The 21,321-nt window shown below is 43.5% G+C and overlaps 1 protein-coding gene across 1 annotated transcript in view; it reads right to left on the bottom strand.

Moving 5' to 3' along the window:
- Nucleotides 1-21,321, bottom strand: part of LOC120391193 (complement C4-like) — a 93,901-nt gene that overhangs the window by 24,702 nt on the left and 47,878 nt on the right. The window contains exons 24-32 of the mRNA XM_039514656.1: nucleotides 16,206-16,409; nucleotides 8,541-8,616; nucleotides 6,494-6,650; nucleotides 5,424-5,528; nucleotides 3,478-3,646; nucleotides 2,824-2,990; nucleotides 2,110-2,268; nucleotides 1,484-1,543; nucleotides 423-516 (exon numbers count right to left, since the gene is read on the bottom strand). Of these exons, the coding sequence (XP_039370590.1) occupies nucleotides 423-516; nucleotides 1,484-1,543; nucleotides 2,110-2,268; nucleotides 2,824-2,990; nucleotides 3,478-3,646; nucleotides 5,424-5,528; nucleotides 6,494-6,650; nucleotides 8,541-8,616; nucleotides 16,206-16,409 (1,191 nt within the window). The remainder of the gene's footprint in view (nucleotides 1-422; nucleotides 517-1,483; nucleotides 1,544-2,109; nucleotides 2,269-2,823; nucleotides 2,991-3,477; nucleotides 3,647-5,423; nucleotides 5,529-6,493; nucleotides 6,651-8,540; nucleotides 8,617-16,205; nucleotides 16,410-21,321) is intronic.

Genomic DNA, 21,321 nt, shown 5'->3' with positions numbered 1-21,321 from the left:
AGAAGAGACAGACAGCACTCAGTGGAGGTGCTCCAGCTGTAGTGATTTCAGTATAATAAATAGCTAAAAGACAGACACAGGAAATATTAACTCTTTTTGGGCAGGAACCATGATACACAGAGATATTAAGTCATTTGGCCAAGAAGGCCACCCTTGCTCTCTAATAATAACTAATAATAATAACATAAGTATATTTATTAAGCACCCTCCAAAAAGTCAACTGGGGTCTTATAAAACAATTCTTAAAATATTACCAATTAAATACCCTACATGTAATAAAAATACAACTTGTCCTGAAGGCACTATAGTATATATCTTTCTTCTTTCCCAAATCTAATCAGCTAAAAAGTCATAGGATACTATCAGGGTTTAGCCAAATTTGCCACCATTAAAAACAGTTACTCTGTTTTCTTTTCACTTACTTGAATATTTGACGTTGCCTTCCATTTCAACTTCCAGAATCAAGTCATTACATGTGGTGTTCTCCATCTCAACAGAATAATATATTTTTTGTATCTGAAAAAAAAGAGAACACTCTAAAAGCTCCTTTAAATAACAAAGAATTTAACCAAACAGGTCTGCAGCAATTCATCTGATTCTGCACATACTGGAAGTTACATCTGATCAGGGAGAGTAAGAGAGATTCCACAGAAACTAGTTTCAGGCAGGTTTGTACTTGGTATGACTCAGCCATGCCTCCGATGCAGCTACCAGTGCTATAGCAGCTACCCTGCTTGTGATACTTGTGATAGCTCAATAAGAACTATCATGAGTCTGTGTGCATGAGCAGGGGAATCACACCCATAGCTCATAATGTAGTTATAGCTACAGATTATCTCCTGATGACTGTAGTGGATACAACAATGACAGACTGATGAACAATATTCAAAGACCTAAATGGCCTGGGACCTACCCACTTAGGGTGACCAGACAGCAAATGTGAAAAATCAGGATGGGGGTGGGGGGTAATAGGAGCCTATATAAGAAAAAGACCCAAAAATCGGAACTGTCCCTATAAAATCGGGACATCTGGTCACCCTATACCCACTTCAAACACCCCCTCCCCGTCCCCTACCAGCAGCGCTCAGTGGAGGTGCGCAAACTGAAGTAATTTAAGTGTAATTAATAGCTAATAGGCAGTTCTCCATGAGGCTCCATAGACTTTGGAATTTTTCCCTGTAGCTGGGTCCAAAACAGACAAAATCTGTGACCTTCAGGGCTCTCTGCATCTATTTTCCAGGGATTTGGGGGAGAGCAGAGATGCATAAGGACAGGGTCTTAGGCATTATGGGGTATTGATTGCTTTGCTTAGTTACTGTTAGGCAGGATCTGAGAAGGGGTGAGGCTGCCTGAGGTTCCTTTCTGCACTGTGTGTAATTGGAAGTGATGGTGGGGCAGGCCCCTGCAGATGTGAATTAGTACCGTTTTCTTTTTGAAAGAGAAAAATAAAATGAAACTTATAAGTTTTCAAGCTCCATCTTACACTCAGCGTCCCATTTCCTTGGCCCTTTACCGTCACTTCAACTTTGCTTCCGAGGTCAAACTGCAAACCAAACCAAACAGTAGACATTTAACACTTTGGCCACTATTCACGTTGTCTTTTTCCTGTGATTCCTGAGAGTCTTGCTTGTTGTCTGGGACCTGGGCAACCTGCACCATGTTAGAAGGTTTTCCCTGTTTGCCATGAGTGAGGGACAATAGGGGTTCCCCCACCTTAGTGCAGGGTTGTAACAGTTCCCTAACTGTCATTCAAGGAACTATGGGGCATGTCTTCTCCTACCTCACTAAAGTGATCACTGCAGCAGGAGTAGGAATCATTTTTCCAGGCCCCATTGCATTGTGGGTCAGAGCAAAGGACATATCTTGCCTCTTCCCTCCCCTAAGATGACCCTGAATGGACAGAGGACTGCAGTGGTCCTTCCCATTGGAGGGAAAGCAGCAATCTGAAAATCTGGGAGAGGCAGAAAGGTGCCTATAAGTGCTAAATATTATTATTACACAGAAAAATGGCTGCAACCAAAGTACATCAAGGTTGCTGAGAAATGAAAACATTCCTTCTGTTCTCAAACTAGGAAATATCACAACTTAGAACAATAAAGGGTTGAGTACCTGTAGTTCTTCCTGAATCTGGACATTGTTACTATTCAGGTTAAAATAGTGCTTTTTGTGCCTTCCAGGTAGGTTTAATGCAAGATTCAGAATGGTGGGATCGCTTTCTATAGTCTGTATGCTATACTGTGACAAAGCTTCCAGGGCCACCACTGTATCCTGTGTGAGATTGAAATACAAATGAACACCAGCCACACTGGAGTCTTTCAGCAATAGCAAAGTGCTCTAGTCACATGCCTCTCCTTGTAAGTAACTCCTCATTCGGATGTCTCCCTTTTAGATCTCTGTTCCTTTGAGGTTCTCTCTTTGAAGTCTCCACATGTCCGCTCACCCCCTTCAATCCATTCACCTTATTTTCCATATTCTTCTATCAACATTTTGGACCAGATCCCCATGGGTATAAATCTTCGTAGCTCCACTGAAGTCATGGAACCCTCACTAATCCATATTGTTCCTTCCTGAGGGCCAAATTCTCAGGGGTTTACTTAAGGACCTCGGGACTTGGCTCACTGTGGGCTTCAATCAAAATAAGCAACTTTCTACCAATGGAAAATCCAGTTTCACCCCATAACATTATGATCCTGACCTGCTGTAAAAGGCTGCCTGGTTGGACCCATAGAAATATTTATCTTTCCATATTTATTGGAAGGGCTTATAAGGGTATTTTACAGTACTTTCCCCCCACACACTCCATTGAGCCTGAAAGCCAGATACCTGTGTAGAACAGTATCCGCCACCATATTTCCTTTTTTCTGTTAACCACGTAGCAATAGGTTCTGCATACTCGATATCCTTCTGGCGTAATGTCTGAAGTAATGCGTAAGCGGTAGCTTCTATAGAAACTGCATCTTCACCATTTCCCCAGTAGCGATGTTGCATTGCTGAAACAATGAATCAGTCTTGAATCAATCCGGGGAAGGTATTTTCCAAAAATTGCTTCAATTTAGCTCAATATAGGTAATTTATTTCATAGTAATGATTGCACCCAAGAAAGACAGCCACCACCACTCTGACGATATAGGAAGCAAAGGTTATTAAAAAGCCCGATTCCAAACAGAGTTTTGACTTATCCCAGCCATTATAGTGCCTTGATCACAATGTACTGACCCAGTTGTTATAGAGTACTGATCCCAAGGTATGCAATGCCAACTCAGTGCAGTGCTAAGATTGTTTCTGGGGATAGCTTAAAGGTAGAATTATTATTCCAATAGGTCTAGAATTAATAATCTGCATACTACCTACATTTAATCACGTTGGCCTTGTTGCACCTGATCTTGTTTTTAATTATGTTGCAACAGCACGCAAGGACTTTGACTGGGAAGAGTGCTTTATAAATCGAATCACCATTGTAAGAATAATTATTAGTACCTGCATCAAGTGTAGAAATTTCTCTTAAAATCTGTCCTGCTCGTTTGGCTTCTGAGCTATTGTGTTTCACAAGAGCCAGAGCATAGGCAGAGATTGCAACTGAGTAGAAGTTCAGCTGAGGTGAGAGTTCTTGATGCACATAAGTGACAGCTTTCTCAATGCCTCGTTTCTGTGGAAATAAATATGGATCAGTTTGGAGGGTGGTACAAAACCAATGCAAAAGGTAACACTGATTTGAGTTCCAATGAATTATAACAACACAATGCAGCTATTTCGAAATTAAATTGAATGGGAGTGAGGTGTCCCTAATAACTGTGGTTAAGAATAATGCAAAACAATTATATTTGTTGAAGATTTTGGCAGGGAATAAAATGATTTCTGATATGAGCACTGGCTGGCCTATGCTAAAAGAGATGGGCTATTTGAGTTGCAATTGCTCCATTTACAAGGAGTACAAAATTCTCATCAGAGACTCCCTGCCACATACAGCTGATTTCTGGGGGAGAAGAGGAGGCACCTTTATCATCTGATTGCAATTGTTGTGGCACCAGATCCTAATTTTCTGGGAGAGGAAGGCTTCGAAGACGATGCAGGCAGTAATGTGTGCAATAACAAGATACTTCAAGATGAATGTTTGTCCAATGCACTGAATTTTTAAAGTGCCGGATAAGTGCTAAACAGCATTGTTTGGCCAAATCCTGAGTTTATTATTCAATTTTTACTTAGTCCTTTCTCAGACAAAAGTGGGAGTTTGCCTGAATGTGGACCTCAGGATCTGGGGTATTAATCATTATTAATTATTTAGTATCACTAGGGTCAAATTCAAGACAAATGAAAAGAAATACATTTTCACATAATGCCAATTAAACTGTGGAATTCATTGCTACAGTATGTCATGGTAGCCAAAAACATAGCAAGATTAAAAAAGGGATTGGGCATCAATATGGATAACAAGACTATACAGAGGTATAATAGTTGATTCTAACATAGGCTCTGGGAGAGAGATTAAAATTTATGATTCAAGGGTTAAGCCAGTCTCTAATTATTAGAGTTAGGAGGTTTCTTTCACCTTCCACTGAAGCATCTAGTGCTGGCCACTGTTCAGTCTGGCTATTACTATATTTCTCTGTTCCTGCTTCTACCTAGAACCATGATTTTATTACCTGACCATGGATTATAGAATAATTATTGTGTTTGAAGCTCAAAGGACATGGCTTTTAGTCCTGGCTTCATTTTGTAACAGTATTTATAGTGCGGGCTTCCAAGTTTACCCATCTGTTTAATGGATAACAGCACTTCCATCCTCACAGGGGCATTGTGAGGACTAATGCATTTAAATGTGAGATCTTCAGATGAAAGGAGCTATAGAAAAGCAAAGTATCATAAGCACACCACTGACAATGGCCTGGTTCCCCTAACTGGTGTAAAATCACATTTCCCTGGGCCCACTGTTCCTCTTGCACTATAGAAAGGATTCACCCCAATGAGAGCAAGCACTGATGCTGCCACCTACCTTCCCTCTGGTAGCTTTAAAATCTGCTAGGGGCTTCAAAGAAACTTGCTAGTAGAGGCAGCCAAGGGGATGCATGGAATCAATGTGTCCTCTAGTCACATTAGCCTGCCCTTTGTGCTTTTGGGGAACTGCAGTCTCCCCACAGTGGAGGAAAGGTTGTGGTTGTTTTGCACTGCACCAGCCCAGCAGACTTGTGGCCACTGGGGTGCTGTGACTGTATTTCTCCCAACAGAAATTTGAGTTGAATCTGGCCCAATAAGTGTAAGGGTGGTGCCACAATGGAAATGCAGCCTCAATAGTGAAGATGAGGCCAAGGACATGCTCAGGAATCTCTATGCCGCTAAACCGAGCGCAGCACACATGCCAGCACAAAACAAATGCCCGTAAAAAGAAAATGAAAGATTTAAGGAGAAAAGAAAAGCAGGCTTCTTACCACCTCAGAAGACTTAGAGTCATCGAAAGCCTTCAAGGCCTCCTGCATAGCGATGGTTATAAAGGCTGTCAAAGCCAAATGTTCTTCAGCTTTCCCAACTCCACCCTAGAAGGTTAATCATGGGAAAGCTTCTAAAGCATGCATTTGTTTTATTATTCAATTGAGCAAATCTAATTTTATTTCTTTGTATGAAAAATAAACAACACCACACGGTCACACATTTGTTGCTAATACACCCACCTAACATCCTTCTCCATTCTCCCAGCCACACTTTTTTTTTCTATTGTATAAGTATTTTTTTCATTCATAGATTCATAGCTTTTAAAGTAAAAAAAGACAATTGGATCCTCTACTCTAACCTTCTATAACACAGGCCTTTACATGTTCCCCATTTACTCCTTTACTGAGTAAACTTGTCTAAAGCACAGCTTCCAGGAAGGCATCCTGTCTTGATGTGAGGACATCAAAAGATGAGAATCCACCACTTCCCTTGGTAGTTTGTCTCAATGGTTTATCACAGTCCTGGTTTAAAAATGTGTGCTGTATCCCTAATTTGAATTTGTCTGGCTTCAGCTTGCAGCCATTGGTTTTTTTTATGTCTTTTTCTGCTAGATTATAGAGCCCTTTAGTAACTGGTATCTTCTCCCGATGAAGGTACTTATACACTGTAATGGAATCACTACTTGCTCTTCTTAATAAACTGAACTGATTGAGTTCCTTGAGTCTCTCACTGTGAGGCGTTTTGACTCATTTTGCGGTTTTTCTCTGCACCCTCTGCCTTTAGAAAAAGTCTTAATTCCTCCCCAGTCTGCCTCAAATACTCATCCTTTTAAAGAGTTAAAAATATTTTGCTGCAAGAGCTGTTGATTTTTCCCTCCCCACACACAATTATACGGGAAGCAAAAGATAAAAGTCCAGAATCAGGGGGAAACAAAACAAAACAAAATAAAACACATGGCCACATCATCAGCTGGTATAGTCCCAAGGATTTCAATAGAGTGACACCGATTTACAGCATTTGAGAATCTGGCCCGTATGGGAACAGGTTCTTATCATTTTCAGTGACCAACCTGCATAAGTCTGTCCATCACTGGGTGAGGGTCACGGAATGAGCCATCCGCCTGCTGTTGTCCAAGCAAGTAGGAAACAGCTTTGTGTATGTAACGGTCTTCGACACTGATGTATTTTCTGCACCTTGTGAGCACTTTAGCAATGAATGCAGTTAGCCTGTATAAAATAAACTGGTTTCATTTTCTAAAGTCATTGATATTTGTGGTTTGCTAACACGAATTAGTACTAGGGTTGTCAAGCAATTAAGAAAGTTAATCACGATTAATCACGCAATTAAAAAATTAATCATGATTAATTGCTCTGTTAAACAATAATAGAACACCATTTATTTAAATATTTTTGGATGTTTTCTATATTTTCAAATATGTTGATTTCAATTACAATGCAGAATACAAAGTCTACAGTGCACTCAAAAATAAAACTGTAAAACTTTAGAGCCTGCAAGTCCACTCACTCCTACTCCTTGTTCAGCCAATCGCTCAGACAAACAAGTTTGTTTACATTTGCAGGAGATAATGTGCCCTCTTCTTATTTACAATGTCACCTGAAAATGAAAAGAGGTGTTCACATGGCACGGTTGCAGCTGGCATTGCTAGGTATTTATGTGCCAGGGCTCCAGTAGAGATTCTATTGTGATTAAAACTGTGATTCATCGTGATTAATTTTTTTGAGTTTATTGTGTGAGTTAACTGCGATTAATCGACAGCCCTAATTAGTACATCAGAAGATTCTGATACAATTTTGCACAAGCTACTGCTATGTATAACGTTGACCAGTCAATGGTAGTTATGGGGCAATGCCTAAAGATACACCTCTACCTCGATATAACGCTGTCCTCATGAGCCAAAAAATCTTACCGCGTTATAGTTGAAACCACGTTATATTGTACTTGCTTTGATCCACCGGAGTGCGCAGTCCCGCCTCCCCGGAGCACTGCTTTATTGCGTTATATCTGAATTCGTGTTATATCGGGTCGTGTTATATAGAGGTAGCGGTGTATACAAGGCATCCAGAAAGACTGAAGAATCTCAGTGCAATTCATACCTTAGGGTACACCACTACTCACTACCACACTGGGCCCAGTTCTCTTCTGACACTGGTTTTTCATGAGTGTAAAAGATAGAGATAGATACACAAAAAGATAGAGAGAAAGACAGAGACAGCCTCATGTACAATGAAGCCTGTTTTACACACCAAGTTGCATTGGTTTAACTAGCAGTGTGAATTTCTATTGCTTTAGTTATACCAGACAACCCCCTGTGTTTATACTCTTCTTGCATTGATGAGTTTAAATTAAACCAATATACAGGGGTGAAAGTGGGCCGGTACGGGTTGGTATGGTGTACCCGTAAGAAGCTGGTACTAGCCCATACGCAGCTGATGTTAAAGCACTTTAACATTGCTGCCCCTTTTGCCCCCTCGGTCAGGAGCCCTGGGCCCTTTTAAATTGCCACCGGAGCTCCGGGTGGCGCGGGCCAGACAGTGCAGATGGGCTGGCTGGGGGAGGCTGATCCCCCAGTCCTGCCCCTTCTGCTTGAGGCCTCGCCCTTTCCACTTGAGGCCCAGAGCTGGGCCCCCTTACCAGTAAGTATTTCATATTACTTTCACCCCTGCCAGTATAAGCAGTATTAAACATATATACAAGTGTCCGCCCAGGTGTTTGCACTTCTTATTAAACAATGCTTGCACATGCCCACGTAATTACATCAGCATTAGCTGTTCACTGAAAGTTGTTCAGAAAAAAAGTCTCACTTTATTAATAATAAAAACTATTTGGCCATAAAAAGCCAAAGAATCAAAGTTTAGGCACACAGACTTGCATCCATATATTTACAAATACCCATTGTGCATGTGTGAAGCCTGCCCACATGCTGTCTATGTAGCTAATTTATCTGTGTACATATTAGATGCACTCAAGTATATGGGCGCAATTTGACAATTTGGCCCCAAAAGCCAAGAACTAAATTTCTGATGCACTATGTGTGACAACACTGGCATTATAGAATATAAAACAACAACTAAGGCGGATTATGACTCATACACTACCATGTACTGCTGGGAGTTGTTTTGAATGCTCCGTAAGAGCCATCCTCCTTCTGAAATTCAAGAAGTCTCGTGTAACCTGCATAAACAAGCAACCAGATATATTGGGTAAGAATATTACTGTGCATGGACTTGTATTTATGCACTTTGGGCCTTTACATGCTACACCTGGATTAACATGGAAGTACCCTCCACTGCTTTTGTTTGCTCCTCATAAAGGTTGTGTGTGTGTGTGTGATTGCGACAGCAGGCCCTTTGAAATAAAGTAGAGGAAAGGGAGCATGAGTTTTGTTTAAGTCCTGCATTGATGGGTCTACTTGGGTTGGCATAAGGGCATCAATATTACAAGCATTTGTGGATACCAAGGAATTTCTGCCTGGTGGGTACCTGAAAATCCATCCCCAAGTACTGCCACTTTCTTGAGCAGCTGTACAAGGAGTTGAAATAAGACACAAAAGAAGCAGTGAGGTCCAGCAGATAGGACATATAACTGGAAGTCAGGAGATCTAGGCTCCATTCCCAGCTCTGCCACTGACTTGAACAGATCACTTCATTTTTCTGCACCTCATTTTCCCACCTTTAATGTGAGCATGATACTCATCCCTGTAAAGTTCTTTCTGATCTATTGATAAAAGGCACAGTAGAACTATGTTTTATTAATAATAATTAATCACCAGTAATAAAATAGCATCATGTTTCCTTGGGGGATTTTAGATAAATACAACTACTAAGAAAATGAAACGATGCCTGACCAAACACCTCAGGCCAAGTGTTTCTGTTTTCCAGTCAGATGCGTGCAACACATTCTAACATTGCATTCTAATCGTTGCACTCTAATTCATTGTTAAGATGCACAGAAGCCAATGATGGTGGGAACAAATTATTCTGATGAGGCCCTTGGTAACAGATATACAACAAGGCCAAAGATCTCCATTCAGCTAACTGCCAAACAAAAGTCTATTTTCCATCATTACTCTTCATGGGTGAGATTCTGTGCAGCACAACACAGCACTCAGAGCCCATGGAGGAAGGTGAATATGGTGGCTTTAAGTCATTTGTATGCTCTCCCAATTCTGGGATGCTCAGCAGGCCCTGACGTAACACAAACAGCCCTTGGGGCCAGTGTAAGTTATGGCAGCATGTCATTGACTGCCTATGGGTCACAGCACTGCCCGGATTGCCGTAGCCCCACATGCTACAATCCAGGCCTCCCGGCACCCCTCTCATCTCCAGCATCTCCCAAAATGTGGCCAGCCTTTGCTGCATCTGAGGGATTTTGAGTCATTCTGGCTCTTTGACCCAGTGTAAAGGCACTGGAGCAAGGGAAGGGTTTGTCTACACCAGGGGTGGGCAAACTTTTTGGCCTGAGGGCCATATCTGGATATGGAAATTGTATGGTGGGCCATGAATGCTCATGAAATTGGGGGTTGGAGTGCAGGCTCTGTGTGGGAGTGCAGGCTCTGGGGCGGGGCCAGAAATGAGGAGTTCAGGGTACGGGAGGGGTCTCCGGCCTGGGGTAGGAATGCAGGAGGGGGTGAGGGGTCCAAGCTGGGGGTATAGTCTCTGGGGTTGGGCTGGGTGTTAGGATATAGATATTCAGGCCTGTCTGCAAAGGCCTATACTTTAAGAATGTAGGTGTATTTGTAAGCATGTAGCTAGTTATAGAGGTTTAAAAGAAAGAATCAAAATCACTGTCTGCTGTGTAAGGGCCTTCTCTTACTGTGACAGTCTGAGGCCCTTTTCTTAGGGTACGTCTACACTACGGGATTATTCCGAATTTACATAAACCGATTTAGCAAAACAGATTGTATAAAATCGAGTGCACGCGGCCACACTAAAACACATTACATCAGTGGTGTGCATCCACGGTCCGAGGCTAGCGTAAATTTCTGGAGCGTTGCACTGTGGGTAGCTATTCCGTAGCTATCCCATAGTTCCCGCAGCCTCCCCCGCCCCTTGGAATTTCCAGGTTGAGATCCCAGTGCCTGATGGGGCAAAAATCATTGTCGCGGGTGGTTCTGGGTAAATGTCGTCAGTCACTCCTTCCTCTGGGAAAGCAACGGCAGACAAGCATTTCGCGCCTTTTTTCCCTGGATTGCCCTGGCAGATGCCATAGCATGGCAATCATGGAGTCTGTTTTGCCTTTTGTGACTGTCACCATATGTGTACTAGATGCCGCTGACAGAGGCGATTCAGCAGCGCTACACAGCAGCATGCTTTTGCTTTTGCATGACAGCAGAGATGGTTACCAGCCATATTGTACCATCTACCATACCATAAATTGGTAATAAGATGATTGTGGCTACCAGTCCTTTTGCACTGCACTATTTGCTGCTGTCATAAGTGCCCCTGGCTGAGATCAGCCAGGGGCGCAAAAGCCAAAATTGGGAATGACTCCCAGAGTCAATCCCTCCTTTTTGGTATCTAAAAATAGAATCAGTCCTGCCTAGAATATGGGGCAACTGTATTAGAGAACCACTGTATCATAGAACCAGAGAGCACAGCTGCTCTGTGTCAGATCCTGCAGAAATTATGAGCTGTATGCTATTCACAGGGGGTTGCTCCTGCAACAACCCCACCTGTTGATTCCGTTCTCCCCCCAGCCTTCCTGGGCTACCGTAGCATTGTCCCCCCACTTGTGTGATGACACAGTGACTTGTTAGTGAGAAATGAGTGGAAGGCAGCCTCCAGCTGCTATGATAGTCCAGACAGGACATTAAGCAGTGTGTAGGAGAGGAGCCCAGCATCCCGCTGCTAGTCCAGGGGCAATTGAATCTTTTCTTTACACATGAAGGGTGGGGGCTGATGGAGCTCAGCCCCCTGTTGCTATGATGAAGACGGTTACCAGCCATACTGCACCATCTACCAGGAAAAATTAGGGGCAGGCGCCCTTGATTGACCTCACTGATGCTAGTCGGCATGGTTACCAGTCCTTTTGCACTGCACCATAAGGCTGATGATGAGGACGGTTACCAGCCATATTGCACCATCAGCCACCCATGGTGGGGGGGAGTGAGGATGTTGGTGCTGAGTGCTACAGCATCGCGTCTATCTGCAGCATTCAGTAAAGATAGGGTGACATGTAAAAGAGTCAAGAGAGGATTGTTTTCCCTTTCACTTCTGAGGGTGGGTGGGGGGGTGCGTAAATTGCCGAGCTATGCCCTGACCCACCGCGGACACTGTGTTTGACCCTAGAAGCATTTGGAGCTCAGCCAAGAATGCAAATGCTTTTCGGAGACTGCAGGAACTGTGGGATAGCTTGAGTCCTCCAGTCCATGAGCGTCCATTTGATTCTTTGGCTTTCCGTTATGCTTGTCACGCAGCAGTGCGCTGAGTCCCTGCTATTGCGTCTGTCTGGAGATTTTTAAAAAATGATTTTGAATTTCGTCTTCTGTAACGGAGCGCTGATAGAACAGATTTGCCTGCCCTTACAGCGATCACATCCGCATGGTCCATGCTGGAGCTCTTTCTTTATTTTGATTTTTAACTGTATCGCCACACGTGCTGATCGGAGCTCCACGCTGGGCAAACTGGAAATATTCAAAAGTTCGCGGGGCTTTTCCTGTCTACCTGGCCACTGCATCTGAGATCAGATTGCTGTCCAGAGCGGTCAGTGGTGCACTGTGGGATACCACCCGGAGGCCAATACTGTCTATCTGCGGCCACACTAACCCTAATCCGATATGGTAATTCCGATACTAGCGCTACTCCTCTCATTAGGGAGGAGTACAGAAACCGGTTTAAAGAGCCCTTTATATCGATATAAAGGGCCTCTCAGTGTGGACGGGTGTGGCGTTAAATCGGTTTTATGCTCCTAAAACCAGTTTAAACACTTAGTGTAGACCAGGCCTTAGACTAAGGCCTTCGGCTAAGCAGCAGAGGCAGCCATTAGCTGGGAAGTGTATGATCACATCCTTACATTCCAAACTAGTCACATTGAAATAAGGTGCTATTGGGCTGTTAGGAATACAATCCTGTCCTGATAATGCCTATCACCCCCAGAGAAAGGGAAGGGCCTAAAAGATTTAAAGAAAACTTAGTTTGGTAGTATCTTGTCTGTCAAGACTCACTTATCAATAGCTGAGGTGTAAAATCCTCATTTCTGTATTGTTCTATCACTGTAGTATCCACTTACCTATTCTTTGTCTGTATAATCTCTGTCTGGTTCTGTGATTGTTTCTGTCTGCTGTATAATTAATTTTATTGGGTGTAAACCAATTAAGGTGGTGGGATATAATTGGTTAGATAATCATGTACAATATGTTAGGATTGGTTAATTAAATTTCAGTAAAATGATTGGTTGAGGTATAGCTAAGCAGTTTTACTATATAGTCTGCAGTCAATCAGGAAGTAAAGGGAGGGAATGGGGGTGGGGGAATTGGAATCATGTTTTGCTAAAGGGGTGGGGCTGGGGGAGGAATGGGTATGGGAACAGGGACACAGGCAAGGTTCCATGGTGTCAGAGATGGGAAGGGGGACACTGAGGAAGGAAACTGAAATCATGCTTGCTGGAAGTTCACCCCAATAAACATTGAATTGTTTGCACTTTCTGACTTTGGGTACTGCTGCTCTCTGTTCATGCGAGAAGGACCAGGGAAGTGAGTGGATGAAGGAATAAGCCCTCTAACACTGGGGATGAGGGGTTTGGGGTGCAGGAAGGTGCTCTGGGCTGGGCTCTCAGCACTTTCTGAAAACCAGGCTCTTTAAGGTGTCTCAGGCAGGATGCCCAAAATGTGAGGCATCCTAAAATCATCACATAGTGTTTAAAATTTTGGCCAGCAGTCTTGAAATATCCTTGCTTCCTACCAGCCTCTGCCTCCTAGCTGGTATAGAGCCCTCAAGCTGCCACAAACCCCAGGACATTAGCGAGTCTCCAGCTGACAGCCATCAGGCAACTGTCCAATTGCCTATGGGTAAGCTGCAAAAAGCAGCTTTCTTTCTGCCTGTGGGTAACCCAAAAACTGCTGCGAAGAATCTTCCCGTATTTCCCATATTTCATTGTCACAACTGGGCTGAGACAAACATGAAGAACTTCAACACTAGGCTAAGTTCTGTGGATAGTTAGAAGCACTTGAAAAAAAATCTGGGGCTTAGGATGAAAGTTCCTCCTTCAAACACACCCAGGATCCCCAGGCAGGAACTGCTGTTAATGGCCTCCGTGGCTCACCTTCACCTGGCTGAGGTGTGTCATGTCCTGCACAAGGGCTGGATCCCTAGGCAGAACTAGCCATACTAGTGTTACTAGATTCATATATACTTGTGTCTATGGTCAGCTGACACAGAATCACAGAATTGTCGGGCTGGAAGGGACCTCGAGAAGTCATCAAGTCCAGCCCCCTGCACTGTGACAGAACCAAGTAAACCTAGGTGATCCCTGACAGGTGTATGTTCAACCACTTCTTAAAAACCTCCAATGATTGGAATTCCACAACCTCCCTTGGAAGCCTGTTCCAGAGCTTAACTACTTCTTTAGTTACTGTCTTCTTTATAACAGCCTTTAACATATTGGAAGACTGTTATCATGCCCCCCTCAGTCTACTTTTCTCAAGACTAAACAGGACCAGTTTTTTTTAAAACCTTTCTTCATAGCTAAAGTTTTCTAAACCTTTTCTCATTTTTGTTGCTCTCCTCTAGACTCTCTAATTTGTCCACATCTTTCCTAAAGTGTGACACCCAGAACTGAACACAGTACTCCAGCTGAGGCCTCACCAGTGCTGAGAACAGTGGGACAATTACGTTTTTTGTCTTACACATAACACTCCTGTTAATACGTCCCAGAATGATATTAGCATCTTTTGCAGCTGCATCATATTGTTGACTCATATTTAATTTGTAATCCACTATAACACCCAGATCCTTTTCAGCAGCACTACTGCCTAGCCAGTTATTCCCCATTTTGTAGTTGTGCTTTCTGATTTTTCCTTCCTAAATTAAGTACTTTGTCCTAGTTTTTATTGAATTTCATCTTGTTGAATTCAGACCAGTTCTCCACTCTGAATTCTAATCCTATCCTCCAAAGTGCTTGCAACTCTTCCCGGCTTGGTATCATCTGCAAATTTTATAAGCATACTCTCCACTCCATTACCCAAATCATTAATGAAAATACTGAATTGTACCGGACTCAAGGCTGACCCTGGCAGGACCCCAGTAGATATGCCCTCCCAGTTTGACAGCAAACCATCGATAACTACTCTTTGAGTATGGCCTTTCAACCAATTGAGCACCCACCTTATAGTAATTAAATCTAGACCACCTTTCCCTAATTTGCTTATGAGACTATCATGCGGCGCTGTCAAAAGCCTTATTAAAATCAAGATACATCACATCTACTGCTTCTCCCCATCCACTAGGCCAGTAAGCCTGTCAAAGAAGGAAATTAGGTTGATCTGGCATGATTTGTTCCTGACTAATCCATGCTGGCTATTCCTTATAACCCTGTTATAACCCTCCACACGTTTACAAATTGCTTGTTTAATAATTTGCTCCAGTATCTTTCTAGGTATCGAAGTGAGGCTGGCTATGCTATAATTTCCTGTGTCCTCATTTCACCCCTTTTTAAAAATAGGCACCATGTTTGCCCTTCTCAAGTCTTCTGGGACCTCATCTGTCCTCCAGGAGCTCTCAAAGATAATTGGATCTATGGATCAATTTCAATATTCATATTAGAGTGTGTCTGGCTTATAAGTAAGTACAGATGGTAACCATATATATAGCTCTGCTGTAATAAAGACACAACAGGAATATGTTTCACCACAATATAATTCTTGTAATGGGAATATTTTGTTAATAGCTATTTATTTAAGGGGATAAACTGTAGATGTGGTTCTATTCTGCATGTTGCACAATGACAACTCTGCAGTAAGGTTTGCAATGTCTTACTTCATGCCCAGTCTTATTTGACAGCCTGTAAAAACTTCAAAGGGAACTGCTATGAGTGCAGGGGTTATAGTCTACCTAAGAACTGGCATCTAGCGATGGAGAGCTGTAGCTTTCTTCATGGGCTTGAGACAAATGATGCTACCAGATGAAAGCAGGGAAAAGTAGCTTTGGATCATCAATAAAACAAGTAACAAGCTGGAGGAATTTGAAGAGCTGGGGATATTTTTATAGCCACATTTGAATTAATTTAAAAGACACCACATAGTATACACATGGACACTTAGTGCATGGCAGGTTAGTGCAGAGTAGATTTACACCCCAACTTTCCGTGAACTAAGTGTTCATGTAGAAAAGCCCTAAGTAGCATTCATATCACTGGGAGTTCCATGCCCGTACAAGAGTTGGGGGGAAAAGAAGCCTCTAATTATATTAGAAAAGGTTTGCAGAATTCTAATTAACCATAGAGAGTCTTTGGGTCAGAGCCTCAGCTGGTGGAAATTGACACAACTCTATTGACTTGGATCTTCATCAGTTCACAGACAGCTGTGGATTTGCTTACACCTTCCCCTTTGACTTTATAAGTGTATGGAATTTCAATAGTTCTTTCATTATCATCCTGGCAGGTGAATGTGTAGATTTTGTGCCTGGTTGCTAAATGTCCATAATAGTTCTGCAAGTTAGTTAGAATCAAGCTCAGCCCTATGTCTACAATGCAAAGAGAGAACAAGTAAAAACAGTTTTGTTATTTTGGGGGGCGGGTGGGCAGGGGGAGGAAGAGGCTTCGCATACCTTGTGCAATCATGTTATGGGCTTCTTCTTTCCGTTCAGTTTTAAAGTTGATCCACTGTTCACTTGCATCCAGGTATTCAATGGCATACGTTGCTGGAGCCATTGTCACCATAGTTTGCTCAGCACAACCAGTGGGCACTTTGATAAGCTTATCAATTCCAGCTGGACTGAGACAGTTTTGAATGGACTCACCCATTATATCCCCTATATTGGCAAAAAAAAAAAAAAACCAGACAAAAATTATTGTATTAAAAGGTTGGAAAGGGTAAAAAATAAGAGTAAACATAAACCTAAAATAACTGATTATAGGTGGGGCTAGTAGCACTGCCTATTATTAAGGTTGCCCAACAATTCCCATTATAAGATTCTGTTTTCAGTTGCTTATAACTTCGCCCAACTTTAACTGCTTGGTTGAACTTTTCCATGCTGGGTGTCTGCCTCAGGCTGATTGATTTATTTATTTTTAATTTCAGTCACAACAGTTCAGCTATTTCCAAGAACAAGGCTAGGGAATAATGTTAAAAATTTCTGACCAGCTTTTATTTCAGAAGTTCTAGCACTCCCCAGGCTTTGGAGCAGTGACTTGAAATTTGAGGTATGTGTGCGGAGGAGGGGGTGGAGACTGTGTGTCAGTGATATGCCTTTTGCCATGCCAGTGAAAAATCAGCCCAAATTTGGCCAAGTTATAAGCCTTTGAAAAATCATAGTTTGCACATGCTCAGTACATATTTGTTATATCTTCAGTTTATTCCCTGAAAATTCCATCTGGACTGGGCATAAGCCAGCCCAGGGTTGAGCAGGACTTTCCCTGCAATTGCAGTTCTGTGACCCTATGCACACTTCCACACCAACTGGAAAATGGTTTAGTGTTCTGTAACAGCAACTCTGAGCAGGCTTGACAAACTCATTGCACCTAGCAGACAATTTTTATAGTATTTATCCATAAAGAATGTCATGTAAGGCTTCTAATAAAGGCTTATCTTATACTGATCCTCATAATCATCATGAAATATATGTACAGATGGTATTTAAACATGTTGTGTATATGTATTGAAACTGTTTTAAAGTCTGTCACTAACCAAAAAAAACCACAGGTTTCTTCCAGGCAGGAGTTAGAATATATATTCACCTGTCCATCTTGGTTCCCATGTACATTAAGTATTATAAGCCAACACAGTAGGAGACCAATTTAACATGAAGTCAACAAGAGGTTGGGATGACACTGGAGACTAAGCTACAAGGGGTTTCTGCTGTCTCTGGGGGCAAAAAATGAACTTTGAAGAATACAAAATGAATGCAAGGAGACATTTTGTTATCCATTCACTGAGGAAAACCCCTGGCAGCGGGAAGATGCTTCATGAATGCTTGGATCCTGGTTTTTCAGAAACCAGCTAGCTCTGCATAAGACTGAACCTTTCAGGTGGAGGAGAAGGGGGGAGAAAGGGGGAATCTATTTGATTATATAGGAAAGGTAACCACTGATAAGTGTAGACCCAGCTTGGCATTTTATGATTTTGTTTTACATGAAACCATTCCTGTTTCCATTGTCCTTACTCACTGTCCCCTACATTTTAGCTTTTGATAATAAACTTATGATTGTTTTTACTGTAGCTCTATCTCAGTGCTGTGATGTTATATAGGAACTGACTCTCAGTGTACACTGGGGATAGTGAATCTGGCAATTTCTGAGAGTGTCCAGTGACAGGAGCTGGATACTACAATGGAACATTTCAAAGGTGATTGAGGATTGGGGTACACTTCTTGTTAAACCGCAAGGCAAAGTAAGGGCTGACAGAGCCCCAAGGAGATTGTTTCGGCAGCTAACAGATGGGTGGTGTCATGGAGATGACACCCAGCACCAGCAAGTCTTCCTCTCACTGGGGTCAGTGGGGTAACAGTCATGGGCCTCCTGAGAAAGTCTCACAAGTTCCCAGCTGTGCCAGGTCCAAGCACTAGAACTGTTAGCAGGGAGGCTGTCTCTCCTGTGCTTTCAAAGACTCTCCTACTGGGCCCAGGAGGCATGAGCCACCTGAACCGAATAACTGAATGCAGAGGAGAAAAGAGCTGGGCCTGAGATGTGTGTGTGGGGGGGCGGGAGACAGACTGAGTTCATTGGGACAATGACGTTGGGAGGGAAGGATGGAACTGGAGGCTGAAGGGTACGGGGCAGGAGAGGGAAAATTGGGACCAGGAGTTGGGGGTAAAGAGGAGACTGGGACTGGATGGGCAAGGTGACTAGGACTTGGAGACAGGGGCAGAGGAGATTATGACTGGTAAGACAAATAGACTGAGACTCGGAGACAGTTGTGGGGGACTGAGACTAGCTGGACAAGGAGATCGGGAGCCAGGAAGGGAAAAGAAGGGGGCACTAGGACCCAGTGGATGAGGAAGGAGACAGTGGTTGGTCTAGGAGATTGGGGAAGAAGAATGAGACTGGCTGAGCAAGGAGATGAGGACTGGGAACCAGTGGGGCCAGGGGAAGAGGTGTAGAGGAGAGAGGCTGGTCTGATGAAGAGCCAGGGTGAAGCGGGAGAACTAAGATTAGATGTGCAAAGAGAGTGAAACAAGCAGCTGGATGGGGTGGAAACGCTGGACATTGGAGAAGGATCCCAAGGAGGGAGATTGGGACTGGAGCTTATGGGGATGGGGAATGAGGGGATGGGGTGACCAGATGCTAGGGGTGAAGACACAGATTGAGAAAGAAGCCAGGAGATGGGAACTGGGACTGGCTGGGCAAGGAGACTAGGGCTGGGATGAGAAGCCTGAGGGATGGAGACTGGAACTGGCTAGCCATGGAGAACACAACTGGGACAAGGAACCAGGGGTGGGAAAGGGGCAGGACAGGAACATGTTGGAGGGGATTGGAAAGAAGGGGCAAGCTGGGAGCAAATGGGCAGAAGAGCCTGTGCCCTCTAGGGAAAACTCCCCTCCAGAGCCTGTAACGCAGGGGTAGGCAACCTATGGCACACGTGAGCAGATTTTCAGTGTCACTCACACTATCTGGGTCCTGGCCACCAGGCCGGAGGGGGGGGGGCTCTGCATTTTAATTTAATTTTAAATGAAGCTTCTTAAACATTTTAAAAACCTTATTTACTTTACATACAACAATAGTTTAGTTATTTATTATAGACTTATAGAAAGAGACCTTCTAAAAACGTTAATATGTATTACTGGCACGTGAAACCTTAAATTAGAGTAAATAAATGAAGACTCAGCCCACCACTTCTGAAAGGTTGCTGACCCCTGCTGTCACGGAACTCATGATTCCCAAGTCTCACCGTTTCTCCGCTGTCAGCGGACATCAGTGAAATCCTTTGGCAAAGTGTGTTGCTTTTCCCCTCTCGCACCGGTCCACATAGAGGATGACAACTTCTACTGCTATCAGTTACTTTGGTAGCTCAAATGGCAGAGGCAGGGCCGGCTCCAGGCACTAGCATTCCAAGCAGGTGCTTGAGGCGGCAATCTGCAAGGGGCAGCAGTCCATGTGTTTTTGCCCCCAAGCAGCGCACCGAATTGCCACCATGGATGGCGGGGGCAGTCCATGTGCCGTTAGGGTGGCATGCACATTTCTGTGGCGGTGGCAATTCAGCGGCAGCTTCTATGTTCAGCTGTCCGCGGTGGCGCAGCTTCTGTCTTCCGGCTTCTGAAGACAGAAGCTGTCGCCAAATTGCCGCTGCCGTGGAAATGTGCGTGCCACCCTAACGGCACATGGACTGCCCCTGCCGTCAGCGGCGGCAATTCGGCGCGTTGCTTGGGGTGGCAAAAACAGTAGAGTCGGCCCTGGGCAGAGGTCTGTGCAGTGGATCTAAAAGTTTCAACACTGCTGATGACCCATGTTGGTGTCAATATGATGCCACATGATGGAATTTGTTTTTTTTTCTGTTTGCTTTTTTAAAAAAAATTAGGAAATTACACAAAAATCGGCTACTCGAGCAACCTTAATTTGTCCCTCTCTCAATAAGCATTATAATCCAGTCTTTAATTATATGATCCCGTATTATTTTTTCCACAGAACCCCTGCCTCATTCAGTATACAGGATGGATTTTACTCTGGAGGTGAATCAGGGTTTTGTAGTGAAAGCAACTGTTTTCTGCAGAGAGATTTAGGTTGGATATTAGGAAAAACTTTCTAACTATAAGGATAGTTAAGCACTGGAATAGGTTATCTAGGGATGGTACAATCCTTGTCATTGGAGGCTTTAAAGACCACAGTATTCTTACCAGCAAGTTAAAGAAGTATGGGCTGGATGAATGGACTATAAGATGGATAGAAAGCTGGCTAGATCGTCGGGCTCAACGGGTTGTGATCAATGGCTCGATGTCTAGTTGGCAGCCGGTATCAAGCAGAGTCCCCTCGGTCCTGGGGCCAGTTTTGTTCAATATCTTCATTAATGATCTGGAGGATGGCGTGGACTGCATCCTCAGCAAGTTTGCAGATGACACTAAACTGGGAGGAGTGGTAGATACACTGGAGGGTAGGGATAGGATACAGAGGGACCTAGACAAAGTAGAGGATTGGGCCAAAAGTAATCTGATGAGATTCAACAAGGACAAGTGCAGAATCCTGCACTTAGGACAGAAGAATCCCATGCATTGCTACAGACTAGGGCACGAGTGACAGTTCAGCAGAAAAGGATCTAGGGGTTACAGTGGATGTGAAGCTGGATATGAGTCAACAGTGTGCCCTTGTTGCCAAGAAGGCTAACGGCATTTTGGGCTGTATAAGTAGGAACATTGCTAGCAGATCGAGGGATGTGATCATTCCCTTCTATTTGGCATTGGTGAGGCTTCATCTGGAGTACTGTGTCCAGTTTTGGGCCCCACACTACAAGAAGGATGTGGAAAAATTGGAAAGAGTCCAGCCGAGGGCAACAAAAATGATTAGGGGGCTGGAGCACATGATTTATGAGGAAAGGCTGAGGGAACTGGGATTGTTTAGTCTGCAGAAGAGAAGAACGAGGGGGGATTTGATGGCTACTTTCAACTTCCTGAAAGGAGGTTCCAAAGAGGATGGAGCTAGGCTGTTCTCAGTGGTACCAGATGACAGAACAAGGAGTAATGGTCTCAAGTTGCAGTGGGGGAAGTCTAGGTTGGATATTAGGAAAAACTTTTTCAC

The sequence above is a fragment of the Mauremys reevesii genome, linkage group 1 (assembly GCF_016161935.1).
Source record: "Mauremys reevesii isolate NIE-2019 linkage group 1, ASM1616193v1, whole genome shotgun sequence".
NCBI classification, from domain to species: Eukaryota; Metazoa; Chordata; order Testudines; family Geoemydidae; genus Mauremys; species Mauremys reevesii.
This window is presented reverse-complemented; position numbering and strand designations above follow the sequence as displayed.